The sequence below is a fragment of the Myxine glutinosa genome, chromosome 9, assembly GCF_964187855.1.
Source record: "Myxine glutinosa chromosome 9, kmMyxGlut1.1, whole genome shotgun sequence".
NCBI lineage: Eukaryota > Metazoa > Chordata > Myxini > Myxiniformes > Myxinidae > Myxine > Myxine glutinosa.
Window position 1 is genome coordinate 119,366,068 of NC_136269.1, and position 23,214 is coordinate 119,389,281.

At 46.3% G+C, this 23,214-nt stretch overlaps 1 protein-coding gene across 1 annotated transcript in view; it reads right to left on the bottom strand.

The window, feature by feature from the left end:
* LOC137435031 (tyrosine-protein kinase receptor UFO) overlaps window positions 1-23,214 on the bottom strand; it is a 150,725-nt gene that overhangs the window by 108,059 nt on the left and 19,452 nt on the right. The window contains exons 2-3 of the mRNA XM_068128399.2: window positions 22,637-22,844; window positions 579-682 (exon numbers count right to left, since the gene is read on the bottom strand). Coding sequence (XP_067984500.2) covers window positions 579-682; window positions 22,637-22,844 — 312 coding nt within the window. The remainder of the gene's footprint in view (window positions 1-578; window positions 683-22,636; window positions 22,845-23,214) is intronic.

Below are 23,214 nucleotides of genomic sequence, written 5' to 3' on the forward strand. Positions count from 1 at the left end.
CATGTATAAACAACAAAAAAACATTTCTGTACTCATGATGAACAAATGAAGGATACCAGTAAACTGCAGTGATTTCATGCACAGCATAAACAGCGACGGTTGATCAACACGCTGTGCTCCAAGTTGAATTGAGTCAGTGTACGAGGGGCGAGGCAAAGGGGTTTTCTCTCGAAAACGTTTGGCCTGACCACAAAGTGCACAGATACGAATGTCCTTTTTAATGCAATTTCCAGCCATTGTCACACATTCCTCCTAGCAAGGGGGTGAGTTATCCGATAACAACGGAGTCGAAGCCACATTTTTGGCTCCGAAACTTTTTTTTTAAGGTTAAAAAGCTTTTGATGCTTCGTCATATAGTGGTGCAACTTTTCGCCTTCAGAATCCAATCTCGCCAAGCTGGATTCCCATTCTGTCGAGGTAGCACATAACTTGGCTTCCTGCCTTCAGTGCTGGAATGTCAGGCAAGTTGCAAAAACATGGACTGCGCAGACCCCCCCGACTTCCCTCAACCTACCCCTCCTCTCCCTCTCCCCTTTGACTCTTTCCACAACCCTTATTCCCAATGATAATCTACTTGCCTTCCACTGCAAGCCACGCAGCTGATGATTGGACATCCAGACCAAGGTCGTCCACCACAACACATTGGTATATGGCAATGTCCGAGAGTCTTACGGGATTGAATCTGCAAGTACAAGAGAAACTGAAATTAATAACATTCAAAATAATTACCCTTTAAAAAACAAACTAAAGTTCACAAAGAACAATGAAACTTCCAATCGAGAAAAAAGCCATTTTGTTTTACGAGGATGCCAGCATTCCAACATGAACTCCAATCTAGCAAAACAAAACCTCAAAGTGGAAAAACGGAGTTTTTTAATCCCAATTTAAATTATTGCATCATGGGCTGGCTCTACAACAAAGGTGCTTTCAAAATATGCAGTTATCTTTGACAGCTAAGGTAAATATTTATGTGAAATTGAAATACCCGAGTTAAAAATAAACCCGAATTAAACGTTGAATGCGGATTGATCAAATCAAATGACGTTTGAAAAGATGCTTTTGGTACAAGACTAGAATGCTGGATTGTGTGCCACCTGTTCAAAGTGTACCCATTGGTGAAGTGGGAGAAAAATTACAACTAAGGTGGAAAAAGGAAGGGAGGAGGAAAAGGGATAAGGGAAATAGCAAAGTGGAGGAGATAAGGGAAAGAAAGTTTTCATGCACAGGGTGAAAATAAATGGTGGGTGGACATTTGAATATGCAATGGTGTCTTCGTGAAGATCCCATACAAGATATAGGTTCATGGAAAGGCGAGGTGAACAGAAGGTAAAAAGGTAATGTAGTGATAGTGGTGTAGCGAGGTAGCGAGGCCACAGTTAGATAAAACAAAAGAATAAGCCAGGGAATAAGTAAACTTGAAAAAGAGAGAACAGGAGGGGATGAAACAGTAAACGTGCAAGTAATCTCCCATCTACCTGGAAATCCACCAACATCACCGCATCACATTAAAATGTGCAAAAACTGATCCCATTAAATACGGACCTATCCGCTTACTTCCAATCATCAGCAAAGTTGATATGAAATTTTTCCTCCAACGGCCTCATCTCAGATCATCAATTCGGATTCAGACCTGGTCACTCGACCTTGGAGATGCTGCTTCCACTCACCCAACCATCTTGTATCAATCATGTCCATCCCATGCATCCTCCCCTAACCCTCATTCCTCCCCACTCCCATTATTTGTCTAGGTCTCCCTCTATTTTGTGCTTCAACCCTGCTGTTAGTGTTTTCCCGCTCTCTGTATTGCTGCCTTTGTTCTGTTGCATCCTGATCCGTTCAGTGTTCTAGCACTTCCATGAGCCTCGACCTTGTATACCAAAAAAAAAAGAAAATTGAAAGGAAGGGACAAACCTGTTTTTTTTTTTGCAAACTGTGTGTTCATAATAAATAGATGCCAACCTTTAAAATGCACTGGAGACTGAAAAATTATGTTACTTGCAAAGTGTCATGTAGCTTTGGATGGAAATGGGAATGTGTAAAATCATTGTCCCTTTGAAACTCAAAATGACAAACAAAAGATTTGAAATCCACTGATCAATTGCTGGATTAGCACTCAAAGCAGCCAAGACAAAGATTTGATTATACAAAGGCTTCGGGTCATTAATTAATTTATATGCTGCACAGAAGGTACATAAGAAGGTACAGTCACGTGAAAAAGAAAGTATTTTTCGTTTTGTAAAGTTTTGACTTTTTCAACATATTTCAACATACAGCTATTTGACCTTCATTTCAACAATATTGATAGATAAAGGTGATATAATATAACAAATATCATGAAACATTTACATTTTCTAGCCCATTGTGTAATTTAAATAAACATAAATGCAAATTTCGCATGTGGAAAAAGTAAGTACACCCCTACATTTATCACCACTTCAAATACCTAAAATTATAATCAGGTGCACCAGCTCAGGTGCAAATGATTAGAACATCGTCACAGAGGATCTTGGAGGAACATGTCTTATTTAAACCTCAGACATTTAGTTTGGTTTGCTCTTTGTTGTTGAAGTGTGCGGCGTCACCATGCCTCGATCAAAAGAGCTCTCTGAGGCCTTCAGAAAGAAGGTTTTAGATGCCTACGAGTCTGGGAAGGGATTTTAAAAGATCTCCAAACAAGTTGAAATCAATCATTCGACTGTCCGGAAGATCATCTCCAAGTGGAAAAGATTACAAACAACTGCCAACTTGTTCAGGCCGGGCCGCCCCAGCAAGTTCAGCCCGAGAGCAGACCGCAAGATGCTGAAAGAAGTCTCTAAGAACCCCAGAATGTCATCACGGGACCTACAGGTATCTCTTGCCACAGTTGATGTCAAAGTGCACGAGTCTAACATTAGAAAGAGGCTGCACAAATTTGATCTACATGGGAGGTGTGCCAGGAGGAAACCTTTGCTGTCCAGAAAGAACATCAGGGCAAGACTAAAGTTTGCCAATGAACACCTCGGCAAAGACCAGCACTTCTGGAACAATGTGCTCTGGACAGATGAGTCAAAGATAGAGCTATTTTGGCTACAGTACCAGAAGACATGTTTGGCGAAAACCAAAGACAGCATTTGACCACAAGAACCTGATACAAACTGTAAAGCATGGTGGTGGAAATATTATCGTTTGGGGCAGCTTTGCTGCATCAGGGCCTGGGCAGCTCACCATCATAGAATCCACTATGAATTCTTCATTGTACCAGAGGGTGCTTGAGGATAATGTGAGGCCATCTGTCGGAAAGTTGAAGCTCAACCGAGGGGTGGACCTTGCAACATGACAATGACCCTAAACATACCAGTAAATCCACCAAGGAATGGCTGAAAAGAAAGAAATGGAGGGTTCTGGAATGGCCAAGTCAAAGCCCGGATCTAAATCCCATCGAGATGTTGTGGGGGGATTTGAAACGAGCTGTGCATGCAAGAAACCCCTCAAATATCGCACAGCTGAAAGAATTCTGCATGGAGTGGGCAAAAATTTCTCCCAGTCGATATCAGAGACTGGTAGACAGTTATAAGAAACGCCTACTTGAGATTGTTTCTGCCAAAGGGGGCAATACCACCTATTACCACCTATTCTGGTCACAAACAGTCAGTCAAGGCTGTTGTCTACCGCCCTCCCAAACCACACCCATCATTCCTGTCTGACTTTTTTTTTTTTTTTTTTTTTTTCTATACTGAATCGAGGCTCGTGAAAGAGCTGACAACCGCGAGGGAAAGACAAAGACAGTACATGGGGACCGCGAGGGAAAGACAAAGACAGTACATGGGGACCGCGAGGGAAAGACAAAGACAGTACATGGGGACCGCGAGGGAAAGACAAAGACAGTACATGGGGACCGCGAGGGAAAGACAAAGACAGTACATGGGGACCGCGAGGGAAAGACAAAAACAGCACATGGGGACCGCGAGGGAAAGACAAAGACAGTACATGGGGACCACGAGGGAAAGACAAAAACAGCACATGGGGACCGCGAGGGAAAGACAAAGACAGCACATGGGGACCACGAGGGAAAGACAAAGACAGTACATGGGGACCGCGAGGGAAAGACAAAGACAGTACATGGGGACCGCGAGGGAAAGACAGTACATGGGGACCGCGAGGGAAAGACAAAAACAGCACATGGGGACCGCGAGGGAAAGACAAAGACAGCACATAGGGACCGCGAGGGAAAGACAAAAACAGCACATGGGGACCGCGAGGGAAAGACAGTACATGGGGACCGCGAGGGAAAGACAAAAACAGCACATGGGGACCGCGAGGGAAAGACAAAGACAGCACATAGGGACCGCGAGGGAAAGACAAAGACAGTACATGTGGACCGCGAGGGAAAGACAAAAACAGCACATGGGGACCGCGAGGGAAAGACAGTACATGGGGACCGCGAGGGAAAGACAAAAACAGCACATGGGGACCGCGAGGGAAAGACAAAGACAGTACATGGGGACCGCGAGGGAAAGACAAAGACAGTACATGGGGACCACGAGGGAAAGACAAAGACAGTACATGGGGACCGCGAGGGAAAGACAAAAACAGCACATGGGGACCGCGAGGGAAAGACAAAGACAGTACACGGGGACCACGAGGGAAAGACAAAGACAGCACATGGGGACCGCGAGGGAAAGACAAAGACAGTACATGGGGACCACGAGGGAAAGACAAAGACAGCACATGGGGACCGCGAGGGAAAGACAAAGACAGCACATAGGGACCGCGAGGGAAAGACAAAGACAGTACATGGGGACCACGAGGGAAAGACAAAGACAGTACATGGGGACCACGAGGGAAAGACAGTACATGGGGACCGCGAGGGAAAGACAAAGACAGTACATGGGGACCGCGAGGGAAAGACAAAGACAGTACATGGGGACCGCGAGGGAAAGACAAAGACAGTACATGGGGACCGCGAGGGAAAGACAAAGACAGTACATGGGGACCGCGAGGGAAAGACAAAGACAGTACATGGGGACCGCGAGGGAAAGACAAAAACAGCACATGGGGACCGCGAGGGAAAGACAAAGACAGTACATGGGGACCACGAGGGAAAGACAAAAACAGCACATGGGGACCGCGAGGGAAAGACAAAGACAGCACATGGGGACCACGAGGGAAAGACAAAGACAGTACATGGGGACCGCGAGGGAAAGACAGTACATGGGGACCGCGAGGGAAAGACAAAAACAGCACATGGGGACCGCGAGGGAAAGACAAAGACAGCACATAGGGACCGCGAGGGAAAGACAAAAACAGCACATGGGGACCGCGAGGGAAAGACAGTACATGGGGACCGCGAGGGAAAGACAAAAACAGCACATGGGGACCGCGAGGGAAAGACAAAGACAGCACATAGGGACCGCGAGGGAAAGACAAAGACAGTACATGTGGACCGCGAGGGAAAGACAAAAACAGCACATGGGGACCGCGAGGGAAAGACAGTACATGGGGACCGTGAGGGAAAGACAAAAACAGCACATGGGGACCGCGAGGGAAAGACAAAGACAGTACATGGGGACCGCGAGGGAAAGACAAAGACAGTACATGGGGACCACGAGGGAAAGACAAAGACAGTACATGGGGACCGCGAGGGAAAGACAAAAACAGCACATGGGGACCGCGAGGGAAAGACAAAGACAGTACACGGGGACCACGAGGGAAAGACAAAGACAGCACATGGGGACCGCGAGGGAAAGACAAAGACAGTACATGGGGACCACGAGGGAAAGACAAAGACAGCACATGGGGACCACGAGGGAAAGACAAAGACAGCACATAGGGACCGCGAGGGAAAGACAAAGACAGTACATGGGGACCACGAGGGAAAGACAAAGACAGTACATGGGGACCACGAGGGAAAGACAGTACATGGGGACCGCGAGGGAAAGACAAAGACAGTACATGGGGACCACGAGGGAAAGACAAAGACAGCACATGGGGACCGCGAGGGAAAGACAAAGACAGCACATAGGGACCGCGAGGGAAAGACAAAGACAGTACATGGGGACCACGAGGGAAAGACAAAGACAGTACATGGGGACCACGAGGGAAAGACAGCACATGGGGACCGCGAGGGAAAGACAAAGACAGTACATGGGGACCACGAGGGAAAGACAAAGACAGCACATGGGGACCGCGAGGGAAAGACAAAGACAGCACATAGGGACCGCGAGGGAAAGACAAAGACAGTACATGGGGACCACGAGGGAAAGACAAAGACAGTACATGGGGACCACGAGGGAAAGACAGCACATGGGGACCGCGAGGGAAAGACAAAGACAGCACATGGGGACCGCGAGGGAAAGACAAAGACAGTACATGGGGACCACGAGGGAAAGACAAAGACAGCACATGGGGACTGCGAGGGAAAGACAAAGACAGCACATAGGGACCGCGAGGGAAAGACAAAGACAGTACATGGGGACCGCGAGGGAAAGACAAAAACAGCACATGGGGACCGCGAGGGAAAGACAAAGACAGTACATGGGGACCGCGAGGGAAAGACAAAGACAGTACATGGGGACCGCGAGGGAAAGACAGTACATGGGGACCGCGAGGGAAAGACAAAAACAGCACATGGGGACCGCGAGGGAAAGACAAAGACAGCACATGGGGACCGCGAGGGAAAGACAAAGACAGCACATGGGGACCGCGAGGGAAAGACAAAAACAGCACATGGGGACCGCGAGGGAAAGACAAAGACAGTACATGGGGACTACTTCTCTTACTTTCTGACCCAGCTATGTTCCCTCTCCCCCTCAATCCTCCTCCTTGGTGATTTCAATATCCACATGGACTCCACTGACTCCACGCTAACCACTGACTTCACTGATTTACTCACCTGCTTTAACCTCACTCAACATGTCAACTTTCCTACCCATAACCGTGGTCACATTTTGGACCTTGTCTGCTCTGCTGGACTAATTTTGCACCATCTCTCTGGCTCCGACCTCACTCTCTCTGACCACCTAGCCATCACTCTGACCATCAACATCCCCACCCCAGCACCAAGGCATTATCGCACTATCAATTTCCGTAAGCTAAACGCTCTTACACCTACCTCATTCTCATCGACCCTCTCTGAAAAAATGTCCACTTCTCCCTTCGTTGACCTCCACACCCCTTCTGACCTCACTGACTACTACAACCACACTCTCTCCTCCTGCCTTGACCAACTTGCGCCTATAAAAACCAAAACAGTTTCTTTCACCCATTCTGCTCCCTGGTTTACCCCTGAACTCCGCCTGATGAAAACTCGTGCTCGCCAACTTGAAAGGCTCCGCAATAAAACAGGTCTCACAGTTCACTCCCAGGCCTACAAGGACCACATACAACACTATAAAGATGCCCTCTCCCGCGCCCGCTCCGCCTACTACTCTCAAATTATCCACTCTGGCTCTGGAAACCCAAAAGCACTCTTCTCTACAATAAACAAACTCCTCAGCCCCCTGAACACCACCACCCAGTCATTCACAATAGACAACTGCATCTCCTTCCTTTCATTCTTCCAACGCAAAATTGAAAACATCTACAACAGCTTGACCACCGCCGCACCCGCTCCCCCTCAAACCACCTGCCCCCCCTTATCCTGCCATCCCCTGTCTCAATTCTCCCCAGTCTCCCCTACTGACCTCTCTGAACTCCTCATCGGAATGAAAACTGCCACCTGCACTCTTGACCCCATCCCCTCCAGCTTTGTCAAGGCCTCCCTTCCTGCTCTCTCTCCACTTATCATTGCAACAATAAACTCCTCCCTGTCTACAGGCATTGTCCCACCATCCCTCAAAATTGCTGCTGTTACCCCCATTCTGAAAAAACCTGGACTAAACCCTGACACCCTAAATAACTTCAGACCCATCTCCAACCTACCCTTTCTGTCAAAGGTTTTGGAACGCGCTGTAGCCACTCAACTCAAACATCACCTCTCTGCCAATAACCTGTATGAAACATTCCAATCCGGATTCCACTCCAACCACAGTACTGAAACTGCTCTCCTCAAAATCACCAACGACCTTCTCCTCTCCTCTGACGCTGGCAACCTCAACATTCTCATCCTCCTCGACCTCAGCGCTGCCTTTGACACCATCGATCACACCATCCTCCTCACCCGACTTGAAACCACCTTTAACATTACCGGCACTGCCCTCTCTTGGATTAAATCATACCTCTCTGACAGACGTCAGTTCATCTCCATCAATAACTGCAAATCCCCCACTGCTCCCCTCCCCCAAGGTGTCCCCCAAGGTTCAGTTCTTGGCCCCCTCCTCTTCTTCCTTTACCTGTCCCCCCTCGGTCACTTAATCCGCCGTCATGGTCTCCAATTCCACTGCTTCGCCGATGACATCCAGCTTTTCATCTCCACCAAGTCCATCTCCACCGCCACCCACTCTATCCTGACAAACTGCATCACTGAAATAAAATCCTGGCTTCAAATCAACTTCCTCAAACTTAACTGTGATAAATCTGAAATAATCATCATTGGCCCAAAAACGCTCACCAAGTCCACCCATAACTTTGCCCTCAACATCGACGGTTTCCCAGTATCCACCTCCCCTCACATCCGGAATCTTGGCATCATCTTTGACCAAACCCTCTCCTTCGACAAATACACTAAACAGATCACAAAGACAGCCTTCTTTCACCTGAAAAACATCGCCCGTCTCCGTCCATCCCTCTCCTCCGTGGCTGCAGAAACCCTCATCCACGCCTTCATCACTTCCCGTCTGGACTACTGCAATAGCCTCCTTTATGGTTCACCCTCAACAATCACCAATAAACTCCAATACATTCAGAACTCCGCTGCCCGTCTACTCACCCATTCCCGGACCCGTGACCACATCACCCCCGTCCTTTACAAGCTTCACTGGCTCCCCATCTCCCAGAGAATCCAGTACAAAATCCTCCTCTTGACCTACAAAGCCCTCCATAACCTGGCCCCATCCTACCTGGCTGACCTCCTCTCCAGACACACTCCCACCCGCAACCTCTGCTCTGCTGGTACCAACCTCCTGACCCCCCCCATCCGGACCAAATTTAGATCCTTAAAGGACAGGGCCTTCTCCATCGCTGCTCCCACCCTCTGGAACTCGCTACCTCACACCATCAGAGACTCCTCCTCACTCACCACATTCAAAACATCACTCAAGACCCACCTGTTCAACACTGCATTCAACATTTAACCCACAGCATCTAACCCCTGACTATCTCCTCTCCTTCTCCCTCCTTTGTGCTTTGAATATTTCCCTATTGATTCTTCTTTTTTTGCAATTGTTTTTATGTTTTGCTATGCATTATGTTTTGCACTCTGTCAAAGCGTCTTTGGGCTTCCTGAAAAGCGCTATATAAAATAAATGCATTATTATTATTATTATTAGAGCCAAGGGTGTACTTACCTTTTCCACATGCTAAAAATTTTTTTTTTTTTTTTTTTAGTACACAGAGTCGAGGCTCGTGAAAGAGCTAACATTTATCAAACAAACAAATCAAACAAACAAGCAAACAAAGTATATAAAAAGGGGAGCGGTCGACAAGATGGGGCGAGAAGGGGAGGAAGCACACAAACACAACATTTGAGAGCAGGGACATCGGGAGATGTTTTTGGAGGCAGAGGGCCTGGGGGGAGGTAGGATAGGTATAAAACGCAAGGACACGAAGGACTTCCAGGAAAGAAGTCAAAAGTCACCTCAAAAAAGTGGATTTGGGGTGATATTAGCAGGGGTAGAAAAGATCAAGGTTTTGGATTGGGGAAGATAAGAGATGATGGTGAACAGCCGTTTTAAAGACCTGGAGGGAGGAGTGGGATTGAAGAGAGTGAGGGAGTTTGTTCCAGAGGTGGGAGAAAAGAGGAATGAAGGAGTGAAGGTGAGCAGAGAGTCTTGATTTTGGCAGTTTAACCATAAGAGGGTTGCAGGCAGATCTTGTACGACCTGCAGGAATATTTGGGGGACAGAGCCCAGAGAGAGCTGGGGGAGCAAGGCCGGAGAAGAGTCGGTAGAAGACGGAAAGACCACCAACCTGCCTGCGGTGATTAAGTGAAAGGCCCTCGGAGATAGCGTCATCGCGGGAGATTCCAATGATTCTGAACGCTTTGGTTTCAACAGCGTGAAGACGAGCTAGGTGTGAGGCAGGAGCACCAGCCCAGAGGGGAGAGCAGTACTTCATTGAGCTGCGGATGAAAGCCTTGTATGTGGTGAGGAGCTCAGGTGTGCCAAGGAAGGACTTCGCATGACGGAGGATGCCCAGTCGGCGACTGGCTTTGGAGGCCAGCTTGGAAATGTGGTTTTCCCAGGAAAGATCATGGCAGATAGTGAGAGCCAAAAGCTTGAGTGACAGAACTTCTTGGAGAGGATTATTCAGAAAGTGGATGGGAGGGTTGTCCAGTCGGTCTTTTCGGAGAGACATCGTAAGAGTGTGAGATTTGTCAGGATTGAAAGACATGTTCCACTTGTTTGCCCAGTCTGTGATTTTGTCCAGGTCTGCAGAGAGTGAGGAGGCTGCAGACTGCCGATCTGAGGGATGAAGAATGGAGCGGCAGAGAGTGGAGTCATCAGCAAAGAGATAGAGAGGATTTTCAAGAGAGTCAGAGAGATCATTGATGAAGACCAGAAAAAGCACAGGGCCCAGAACACTGCCTTGGGGAACTCCAGCCTGAACAGGAAGAGGAGATGAGAGAAACCCATTCAGGGCCACACGTTGACTACGACTAGAGAGGAAGTCCGCCAGCCATGCGTGGAGATTTCCATGGATACCAAAGGAGGAGAGTTTGGTGAGCAGAGCGGGGTGCCAGACCGTATCGAAGGCACGTGATATGTCGAGGGAGACAGCTCTAATTTCCTGTTTGGCATTGAGGACCTCCATCCATTGTTGAGACAGCAGAAGCAACATGTCCAGAGTAGAGTAACCTGGTCTGAAACCAAATTGATGATCAGAGATCAAGCCATTGGAGAAGAGGAAAGATTTCATATCCGAAGCAATGATGGATTCCATGACTTTGCTGATAATTGGGAGAAGGCTGATTGGTCTGTAGTTGCTGGGATCTGTTTTTGCACCTTTTTTGTGCAAAGCGGTGATGTTGGCTGATTTCCAACCAGATGGCAGTTGACCTTGAGCAAAAGAGAGGGTGAAGAGAACAGAGAGAGGGAGTGAAAGAGCGGAAGAACAGGATTTTAGGACCCGTGGGTTGATGCCGTCAGGTCCAGTTGCAGAATCAGAGTCGAGGGTTGACAGAAACTTTGCCACCTTGTCAGGAGGAAAGGACACGGAGTCCAGGAGCAGCATGTCCAGAATTTGCATTTATGTTTATTTAAATTACACAATGGACTACAAAATGTAAATGTTTCATGATATTTGTTATATTATATCACCTTTATCTATCAATATTGTTGAAATGAAGATCAAATAGCTGTATGTTGAAATATGTTGAAAAAGTCAAAACTTTACATGGGGTGTACTTACTTTTTCACGTGACTGCACATGATAAAAAGGACGCTTGGAGTTGACGTGACACACCTCAGAGCTATCTAGCTTGTGTTCGAATCCCAACCCAGCTATAAGCTGTCATGCTGATGTTTCACAGGCAGAGCGATTCATCAATGTGTGTGCTGTAACTCTGATCGACGTTACATTGGCATCCTGTCTGCCAGTAATAGTTGATGGATGTTAGATTCCATGATGTCCTTCATAAAGAGTAGACAAGCTATCAGAGGCACCACGAACAAATTCCAAATCCCTGTCCTAACCTTCAGAGGGCACAGTATCAGTGGCACAGCCACACAATCAGCCAATGATGCTACTCGCAGTCATGTATTCGATCATGAAAGAAGAGGAAGAAGGAGTTGATGTGGAGGGTATAAAAAGGGCACAGTAATTGAGCACACCTTTAATGACCCCAATGATTACCCACCTCCGTGTGTGGTTGGCCTGGGAGAGTTTATGGGCCTAGTCTTTCACGAACCGACTGACCAGCCTTGACGTTCGCCTGGAGGCGATTTGGGGAAACTTTTGGAATTTGTTCAGGGTACCGGTAAGAAGTTGTCTACTCTGTACGCAAGACACCTAGGGATAGTCAACGTTTACTGACTAATTCTAACAGATGGGACATCCGACTTAACATATAACCAGAGGGACGGACAGTGCCAGTTGTGATGCAAAGCCGTGCCTAGAAACCATAAATGACAGTTAATGCAAACTACTAGTTTTGGATTTACAAAAGGAAGAGTAATGTTCGAGAATCAATCATTTTTGAAGGAATCGCTAGTGTTGGTAACAAATCCCACTTTAACACTCGTGCTGAAAAATCAAGATGGCTGTTAGTGAGTTAAAGAAGTGCCACAGATGTTGTTCTTCTTTAACGGCGACTATTATCCCACCTTGTGGGGTCGGCTAGGGGAAACTTGGCCCAAGTCTTTCACGAACCGGCCTGGCCTGGCCTGACATTCACCTTGTTAGGGAAGGAGTTTGGAAAAGTTTATGTTTTGTATCCCATTGATAAGCCGGATCTAGATTTGGACCTGAACCAAAACCTAATCTTCTTGTTCTTGTCACCTACTCGACTCATCCACCAAGTTTTGTCAAAATCCGTCCAAAACGTTGATATTGTGCTATATATAGTTTGTGGCCCAATCCCTCAATTGTGAAGAATCACTTAAAAATTATCGTATCCAGATCCGAATCCAGATCTTCACCAGAATCTAATCAATTCGTCCTGCTCACATACCCGACTTGTCCACTGAATTTCATCCAAATCTGTCCACAACTTTTTGAGATGTCCGGCTCACAGACAAGCAAACAGACAAGAAAGCACATCAGGCGGTAACCTGACATATATGACGAAAATGGATAGAATCAATAATATTGATTGATTAATTGTGCAATTAAAATAAATAAATAATAATCATAAAATAATTAATTTCTTCATCAATTGGCTAATAGCATACCTAAACCACCACCGTTTTATCCGAATCTGTAACCTTTTGCAAATCAAGTAATTAATCGAATAATGAATAAATAATTTATCGATTAATTGATTAATCAATAAAACAAAAATACCATTTACAGCCAAATAACTTGGTCACTGTCGTGTCCAAATATCAGCTTCCTAGCTCAAAAGGTGCCCGAGATATTGCCCAGATGAAAAAGGAATAAAAAAGTAATTAATAAATGAATAATAATTAAATAATCAATTAAGTGATTAATCAAAAAAAAAAATTTTAATACTGTTTTTGCCAAAGCAGGTGCTCACTATTGTGCACAAATTTCAGCTTTCTCTCTCAAAGGTGTTGGGCCGAACCCTGGTGTTGGGCTAGCGGCTAGGGTGCCGGCTTAGGATCCTTGGATCCTGGGTTCGAATCCCGGTCAATCGCTGAATTAACGCCAGGGGGGTTGACTCAGCCTGTCATCCTTCCGAGGTCGGCTAATTGAGTACCAGTTCACTGGTTATTCCCTGTTTGTCGTTAAAGGCGGCAAAAAGGGTTGGCGTCAGGAAGGGCATCCGGCCGTAAAAAATTGCTTCAAAAAGGGGACCAAAAAACAACAACAACCATGGTTCCCGAAAAAGGCCAACCCCCGCTTTGCGGGGAAAAATGGCCTCTAAAGGTGTTTTTTTATTTTTTTTCTCTCTCAAAGGATGGCTGAGATATCGCCCGGACAATGAAATAAGAAAACCTTGACCTTTGACCTTGACATTTGACCTATATAGTCAAAAAACATTGACAGCCTCACTTTTGTCCTTCGGAATGCTCTGCTAAAGTTTGAAGAAGATAGCTGAAAGTGTTTGTGAGTTATCGCACTCACAAACAAGACAGACCGACAGATATGACTAAAAGTTTCAATTTTATTAATTGTGTATTTAAATTTTCAATTTTCGTCATAACAAACAGTAGTGAAAACATAACCTCCACCTTAAGTGCGGGAGGTAATTACGACATTCCTGATCTTTGAAAAAGAACAAGCAAATTCAAATTTGCTTTTGCTCCAGGTCTTTAAAACAGCTGTTCACCACCATCTCTTATCCTCGCCCATCCAAAACCTTGATCTTTTCTACCCCCGCTAATTTCGGTCCCCTTGTGTTTTATACCTCTCCCCCCCCCCCCCGCCCCTCCCCTTCCCACGCCTCCTGCCCCCAAGCCCTCTCCCTCCCACACTTCTCCCTGCTCTCAAATGTTGTGGTTGTGTGCTTCCCCTTCTCTCCCCATCTTGTCTTCCGCTCCCTCTTTTTGTATATTTTGTTTGTCTGGTTGATTTGTTTGTGAAATAAATGTTAGCTCTTTCACGAGCCTCGATTCAGTATACAAAAAAAAATAAAAATAAAAAAAAATGAACAGATCATTGGCTGCACAATATGGTGACCATTTCCCATCGAGGACATTTGTATCCAAGAACAAGTTTGTAAATGTGTCGGTATTGTAATCCAGACTTGACTGAAGGCAATTTCAAACCTTCCGGTGTACTTCAACGCCCAGGAATCAGCTTGGGCAGCACACACCCTCTCAGGGAGGATGGTACGGAGACTTGGGCTTTGTAAATTCACCAACCACAGTCTCACACTCATCAGAAGAAAATCAAGGCAGATGTAAAGGCTGTGTGGGTCCGCATGCCTTGTCGTATCCACATCCCAGTGCCCAAACCTCATGCAGGTGGTGCACATGAACACAACTTAAATGCAGAGGGCCAAGTTGTTGCAACAGACATCCAAGTAAGTGCATGCTCCAAGATGCAGCGCCCCTGCTGTGGCCACAGCAATTGCTCATACTGGACTGCTGTAGATAACATTCGGATAAGATAGGTCAATAGTGTGAGCACCCTTTGAACAAAGCTATCCTCTTTCCTTTCTTTCCCTTCTCTCCCAATCACTCACCCAATCTATTGCATAATTGATTTTATCAAGTGGAAGCTGGTAAGAGTGCGTTATCGCGGTGGGAAGCCAGGTGTGACAAGTTGCAAGGTAAAGCAGAGATCACAGTGATTGTGGTAAGGGAACTGTTGTAGCATAAAAGGAAGCATTTTTCAGCATTCCAGATCCAAAGGTCCCAAACAAAGTCAGTCCTTTTGAAATGTATACACAATCGCAAGTTAATAACAAGAAAAAGAGCAATCAGAGATTGCAAACCCTCGCCAGGATGTATTTTCAGTGGTTTTCAAGGCTTATGTGTTAAAACAAATATGGCGGCCGAACAACGTGACCGATGACGTCATCATTTTTTTTCTCCACCAATTTATTCCTCGATTATGCTCAAGAAATTTCATCTTGATAGGATGAAGTTTTGTACTTGTCGAATTATGACGTCATAATGGAGGCACCCATGACATCATCATTAACATATTTTATTCCCCATGGAGAGTTCTTTACAATGAGCCATGTCTCAATTTTTTTATATTCAGTGCTTTCGGAGATATAGAAGTGCAAAGTTTTTCCAAGATGGCGGCCGAACCCCGTGACCTATGACGTCATCATTAATTTAAAAAAATTATACAGGTGGAGTTGTACCTATGGTGAAAATGTTCTGTCAATCTGACCAATGGTTGCAGAGAAAATCATATTTATTCTTTGCAGACAAACAAACAGACAGACAAACTCAAATGCAATACCCTCTCATCAGGCGAGGGTAATAAGGGGGTCTGCCAACCTACCACCCCCTTCTCCCCCCCCCCCCCCCCCCCACCCAGCCCCACCACTACACCCTATATCGGACTGATGCAAGGCTAATGCTTGAAACGTCAAATGCACTTTACTTTCTTTGGTCATAAATAATCTGGCGTCGACCGAGTGCTCACAGATTCGGCACCACCACGCTGAAGCAATGAGCTTTCGAGAATAGCCGAAACAATGGAAGCTCTGCTCTAGCGGGAAGAGAAGTTCCTTCTCCAGATGAAATCTCTATCCCACCGGTCTCTATAAACATTATTCCAATTGAAGTGCAGTACCATATTTAAAGTACCCCCTCCACCTTCCCTTCCAGGGATTACCAAAATACCATGTGGATGGCGGGAAAGAGGACACGTGTTCTTAAGAAATAGGAAAGGTTTGTTACAGCACTACACGACATATATGGAGATCCCGGATGAAGGATGGAGTTTAACGACTACATGGAGACAAATACACACTTAGCGACAGACAATAGGGACCTAGGGCACCATGATCATTCAGTCTATCATTCACAGTAAATAAAAGGTGAACCAAGCATGAACTTTACAAAGGATATCGTTCTTGGGTGGTCCAGTCACGGGAAAGGTGGCAAAGCTCGACATGGGGCTCCACATGGAGGGGTTGGGGGTGGGGGTGGAGGGGAGGCAACTGACTTGGAGACCATGACCGTGACTGCCTCCATCATTGTTTGTCATCAGCCTTTTACCACATCTCCACACATCCACTCCCTCGAGCATCCTTCATTCCTGGCCTGCACCGGCCAATCATGCGGCATGCCACCACCACTGTGGCACATCACCCGGCCAAGGGGGCACCACCAAAACCAATAGTGTGCTGCCTAGCAGGTTGCCAAAGGCAGCATGCCTACTTGGTCCTGGTTATAGCCAGTGCCACGCCGGACCTCCTGTTCTCATAGAGTGGGGAAACAGGGGTAGAGCGAGTTGTCAAACCAAATGTCACGCCGACACATCCACCAAGACTACTCGCGATACCTTGTCTGGTTGTACAGAGAGGACAAGTACGAATTACACTTCCTCAGCTGGCCTTCTTCATCAAACTATACTGCCTTTCACGACACATGTAAAAAACGGGACGACTTCATTCTAATGGGTCCCTGGTAACAGTAAGCAATCTAACCTACGCGAGAACATGGACGAAGCCAACTTGACATCCTAACTATTATGTAACCCCCTCCTCCTCCAAAGTAGCAATACTTGTATCATCTTTCAGTTGATAAAATCCATCGTTGTCACCTTAAGAGACTAGTTACCACCACCACCAGTTAGGTACTTACAACTGTTTGTCTGTCTGCCTGCTTGTCCGTGAGCAGAACATTTCAAAAAGTTATGTATGGATTCAGATGCAACTTGGGCAGGTTGGGTCTGTGACAAGAACGAATCGATTTGGTTTTGGTGAAGATTTGGATCCAGATCCAGATACGAGAATCCTGATCCAGATCTCGTGTTCAATCACCATTGAGGGATAGCGCCAAAAAATTTTTATATACAGCACGATATCTCAAAACGTTGTGGACAAGTTATGACAAAACTTGTTGGAGGATTGGTAAGTTGACAAGAACAAGCCGATTAGACTTTGGTTCAGGTCCGGATCCAGATCCGGCCTATTGGCGAAGATCTCGCGAGATCACGGCGAGGTCACGTCTTTTCGAAGCTGTTCCATGCGCTCACGCTTTCGAAGCTAAGTGATCTTTCTCATTTGTGTTTTTGTCGTATCTTTATCTTTCTTTCGGTGCATGTACCTATTGGGGTGACTTTAATAGGTTTCTCGGTGTTGGTTTTTCATACCTGTGTACAGAATCGTCGGTTTTTTCGTATCATGTATTCTGAGGCCTAGTGTAGTACTAGTCGGCTACTGTGTCCTCAGACCTTGGCTTGAGGCTTTTGTTTTTTGTCTCAGCGGTTCTTCGATCACGCTGCAACTACTTTCGGTCTCTGTTTTTCACGGTCTTTTCACCCATACTCCCTTGTTTTAAAATCTCAAAAAAAACCAAAATTTTTTTTTCCTTCCCTGTTCTTATCCGCTTGTGCGTTCTTATTTGTTCTTTTGTTCTTCGTTCTTTTGCCCTTTCGTTCTTCGTTATTTGTTCTTTCGTTCTTCGACCACGTTGTTCGAGATCACGTGATCAAGTTGTTAATACATGTTTCATCTGTCCCCTGAATAACTTTATTATTATGTCATATTCTATAACACTTTTTTCTACTTCTTCTAGAAAAGGATGCTTTCGACTTGCTCACCAATTCTATTCATTCAAAAAAAAAATTCCATCTCTTACAGTGCATCTTTCATTCATTCTCTAAACTCTCCAGAACTCCACCCACCCTTCAGCGTCCTCAAACGTATTTTTGACTCGAATGTCTCAAGAAACTCATTTTGCAATAAATGTTCGTTTCCCATAAATCGTACACTTTTCAAAATCCAATCACACCCCTCCCCTCCAAATCTTCCCCATCACCCATCCCTTTCAAATCTCCCCCGCTGCCCCTTCCCTCCTAAACTCCCCCCACACCCCTCCCCTCCGAGACTCTCCCTCACTCCTCCCCTCCTAGACTCCCCTCTCACCCCTCCTCCTCAAAGCATCCTCCCCGCTTCTTCCCCCTTCCAACTTTCACCTTCATCTTCCTCAACCTTCTGCCTCACTCTTCCCCCTCCTCAAATAACACCTCACTGCGCCTCACCCAAACACCATCAAACCTTTTGTCCACCCCATTCTTCCCTTTCTCCAAGCTATTCTGTAATCTCTGACACACCTGCAACAGCTCTCCCTACCTCTTCCTCCTCTTCCACATACTGCCCTACCGCTCCCCCCCCCCCCCCCCCTGTTCTGTATCCGATGCTCCCCCTTCCTCTTCCTTAACAGTATGGACCTCAAACATCCGGGGCCTTCGCTCAAACTTAACTGATCTCTCCATACAGGTTGCTTCTGACAAACCAGACGTGATCTGCTTAACAGAAACCTTCCTCCTTCATGATGTCTCTGATTCCTTGGTATCTCTCCCAGGTTACTCCCTCCTCCGGTATGATAGACCTGAGCCTCGTCCTGGAGGTGGGGTTGCTATCTTTATAAAAAACTCTCTTCCTCACTCGCCCTGCACTGCCCTCTCTCCACCTCACCCCCAGGAATACCTTTGGCTACGGCTTCCCCTTCGCTCCCACCTTTTGTTCATATGCGTGTTGTACCGTCCACCAAACAGTGATGACTCCATCTACATCTCGCTGTCTGATAATATGGACCAACTTCTATCTACCCATCCCAACTCTCTCTTCCTCATATGTGGTGATTTCAACTGTCACCATGCCAGTTGGCTGGGGGTGGGTACCTCTCTCACCAGCCATGGCTCTTCAGCAAAGGACTTCTGTGACTCACTGGGACTGACACAATCTGTCAATTTCCCAACCCGGATCTCAGTCAACGGAGAATCTTCTCTTCTGGACTTGGTTATGATTAACTTCCCTGAAAATGTCTGCTGCTCTTCTTCTGCTCCAATCGGCTCTTCTGATCATGTGCTTGTTAAAGTGGACATCTCTCTGACCATTTTCAGAGAGCCTCCTCAGCGTCGAGGAGTCTGGCATTTCACTCAGGCCAACTGGCACGGTCTTCAAGCAGCCATCAATCATCTGGACTGGTCTCCCATCTCTACTGCCTCTGACATCAACTCATCCTGGGAATTCTTCCAAAGTAAATTGCTCTCTCTCATGCACAGATTTATCCCTTCTCGTCTTCAGTTGTCATACCCTTCCTCCCGTCCATGGTACACGGAATCTTGTGGTGAGGTTATTGCCCAGAAACAACTTGCTTTCGTCTCCTGGAAAGCAAATCCAACGGAAGGAAATCTCATTTCCTTTCACAAAGCCCGAAACAAGTGTGTGTCCACCCTCAGGAGAGCCAGGAAACAATATCTCTCCATCCTCAGGACCGAACTCTCTTATCTGTCTCCCTCTTCCAAATCCTGGTGGCGTCTGGTGAAATCTGTTTCTGGTGTTTGTTCCCCCTCCATCCCCTCCCTCACCTTAAATGGCCACACGGCTGACTCCGCACGTGAAAAAGCTGAATGCCTCAACTCTGTGTTTGCCTCTAAATCTTGTGTCCCAAACCCATCCCTCTCTGTACCCACCGTACCCAGTCGTACCCAGCTGCTCCTGGACTCTGTGTCCTTTCCTCCTGACAAGGTGGAAAAGTTTCTGTCAACCCTCGACTCTGATTCTGCAACTGGACCTGACGGCATCAGCCCATGGGTCCTAAAATCATGTTCTTCCGCTCTTTCACTCCCCCTCTCTGTTCTCTTCACCCTCTCTTTTGCTCAAGGTCATCTTCCATCTGCTTGGAAATCTGCCAACATCACCGCTTTGCACAAAAAAGGTGCAAAAACAGATCCCAGCAACTACAGACCAATCAGCCTTCTCCCAATTATCAGCAAAGTCATGGAATCCATCATTGCTTCAGATATGAAATCTTTCCTCTTCTCCAATGGCTTGATCTCTGATCATCAATTTGGTTTCAGACCTGGACACTCCACTCTGGACATGCTGCTTCTGCTTTCTCAACAATGGATGGAGGTCCTCAATGCCAAACAGGAAATTAGAGCAGTCTCCCTTGACATATCACGTGCCTTCGATACGGTCTGGCACCCCGCTCTGCTCACCAAACTCTCCTCTTTTGGTATCCATGGAAATCTCCACGCATGGCTGGCGGACTTCCTCTCTAGTCGTAGTCAACGTGTGGCCCTGAATGGGTTTCTCTCATCTCCTCTTCCTGTTCAGGCTGGAGTTCCCCAAGGCAGTGTTCTGGGCCCTCTGCTTTTTCTGGTCTTCATCAATGATCTCTCTGACTCTCTTGAAAATCCTCTCTATCTCTTTGCTGACGACTCTACTCTCTGTCGCTCCATTCTTCATCCCTCAGATCGGCAGTCTGCAGCCTCCTCACTCTCTGCAGACCTTGACAAAATCACAGACTGGGCAAACAAGTGGAACATGTCTTTCAATCCTGACAAATCTCACACTCTTACGATGTCTCTCCGAAAAGACCGACTGGACAACCCTCCCATCCACTTTCTGAATAATCCTCTCCAAGAAGTTCTGTCACTCAAGCTTTTGGGTCTCCCTATCTGCCATGATCTTTCCTGGAAAAACCACATTTCAAATCTGGCCTCCAAAGCCAGTCGCCGACTGGGCATCCTCCATCGTGCGAAGTCCTTCCTTGGCACACCTGAGCTCCTCACCACATACAAGGCTTTCATCCGCAGCTCAATGGAATACTGCTCTCCCCTCTGGGCTGGTGCTCCTGCCTCACACCTAGCTCGCCTTCACGCTGTTGAAACCAAAGCATTCAGAATCATTGGAATCTCCCGCGATGAAGCTAACTCCAAGGGCCTCTCACTCACTCACCGCAGGCAGGTTGGTGGTCTTTCCGTCTTCTACCGACTCCTCTCTGGCCTTGCCCCCCCCAGCTCTCTCTGGGCTCTGTCCCGCAAATATTCCTACAGGTCGCACAAGATTTGCCTGCAACCCTCTTTTGGTTAAACTGCCAAAATCAAGACTCTCTGCTCACCTTCACTCCTTCATTCCTCTTTTCTCCCGCCTCTGGAACAAACTCCCTCACTCTCTTCAATCCCACTCCACCCTCCAAGTCTTTAAAACAGCTGTTCACCACCATCTCTTATCTTCCCCCATCCAAAACCTTGATATTTTCTACCCCCGCTAATTTCACCCCAATTCCACTTTTTGAAATACCAACTTTTGTCCTGGAAGTCCTTGGTGTCCTTGTGCTTTATACTTCTCCCTCCCCCCCCCCCCTTCCCACGCCTCCTCCCCCCAGGCCCTCTCCCTTCCACACATCTCCCTGCTCTCGGATGTTGTGTGTGTGTGCTTCCCCTTTTCTCCCCATCTTGTCTTCCGCTCCCTCTTTTTGTGTATTTTGTTTGTCTGGTTGATTTGTTTGTGAAGTTAATGTTGGCTCTTTCACGAGCCTCGATTCAGTATCAAAAAAACTAAAAAAAAAACAATAAAAAAAAACTGTTCAACCTGGCAAGGGTATGCGCTCTACCGAGTGCTGCTGTAGTATTCCAATGTAGTGCATTGGAGAGTCTGGTATGGCATTTTTACCCTTTATGAGTGTTTTTTGAAGCACGAGCACACAGAGGGAAACCAGCCCAACACCTTGTTCATGGAAATTCCAAGAAACACACTGTGCCTGAGATAAACGACGGAGCATCTTAAAACAGTGTTTAAACCTCATAGTTGTAAAAAAAAATAAAAAAATCTCCCACCCTTTGCCCTCGCAATAAGAAAGGAGTGAAGCAAACCATTCCATGACATGGTTATACGTGGCATTTTTATAGGAAAGCAGGAATAACACAAAACCGAGTAACAATGGCCCAGAGAGGAACAGAACGGCAAAGAATCAGCGTGTCTAGAAGAGATGGTGGATGTGCATGGGTGAGAGGTGATGTACTGATGTCAGCGTATTTGAAAGACCGACGTGAGGATGATGAGACCACTGACGCAGGGAGATGATCCCACAATCGGGAGAAAAGGGAGACGGATGAATTCAAGTGGCATCTTCATTTGAGGCAAATGCATCATAACGAGTAACACGATTATTAGAGCCAATAAAAATAAATAAATAAATAAAATTCCAGCCAGCATCTGCGTTTGAATGTCACCCCACTATCATGAGATGCATATGAAACGAAGCACAAGTTGTGCTTTTAACAGGAGGCCTATTATGTCTACTTGGCATGCGGTCATTGCTGAGCACTGCTCCCTGCATTTGCGGGAATAGAAATTGTTTAAAGAAAAGAAGAAAAAAAAAAAAAAACCTCAAAACCGCACCTAGAATAATTGCCAATGGATGAACAGGTTTTCCCACTCCCAGTCATCAACATAAAATGTAAAAAGTGTGATGGGCAAAGACAGAGCCTCACAATAACCCTAGAAAACACTTACTTTAGTGTGCTCCCAATGCGCATAGACTCGTGGCCCTTATAGGTGATGTAAACCTGGTAGCGGACTCGCTTATTATCCGAAGCGAGCAACGATCCATCCCGGAGCCAATAGATCCGGCGATCCTTGTCCGTTTCGATGAGGCATTTCAGCTCCGCAGTGACACCCGAAGAGAGCGTCTGGTTTGTGGGACTCTCCAAGAACTGCAGCCCTGCCCGAGGAACAATGACAGCTAAATGAGAAACATCAATAAGGAGCAAGCGTTAATTAATTAATTTAATTATCTTAATTAATTAATTAAATTAATTCATTATCGTTAATTAAATTATCTTAATTAATTAAATTAATTCATTATCGTTAATTAAATTATCTTAATTAATTAAATTAATTCATTATCGTTAATTAAATTATCTTCCCCCATCCAAAACCTTGATCTTTTCTACCCTCGTTAATTCACCCCAGATCCACTTTTTTGAAATACCAACTTCTTTCCTGGAAGTCCTTGCAGTGTCCATCTCTTTTATACCTCTCCCAACCCCCTTCCCATGCCTCCTCCCCTCAAGCCCTCTCCCTCCTACAGA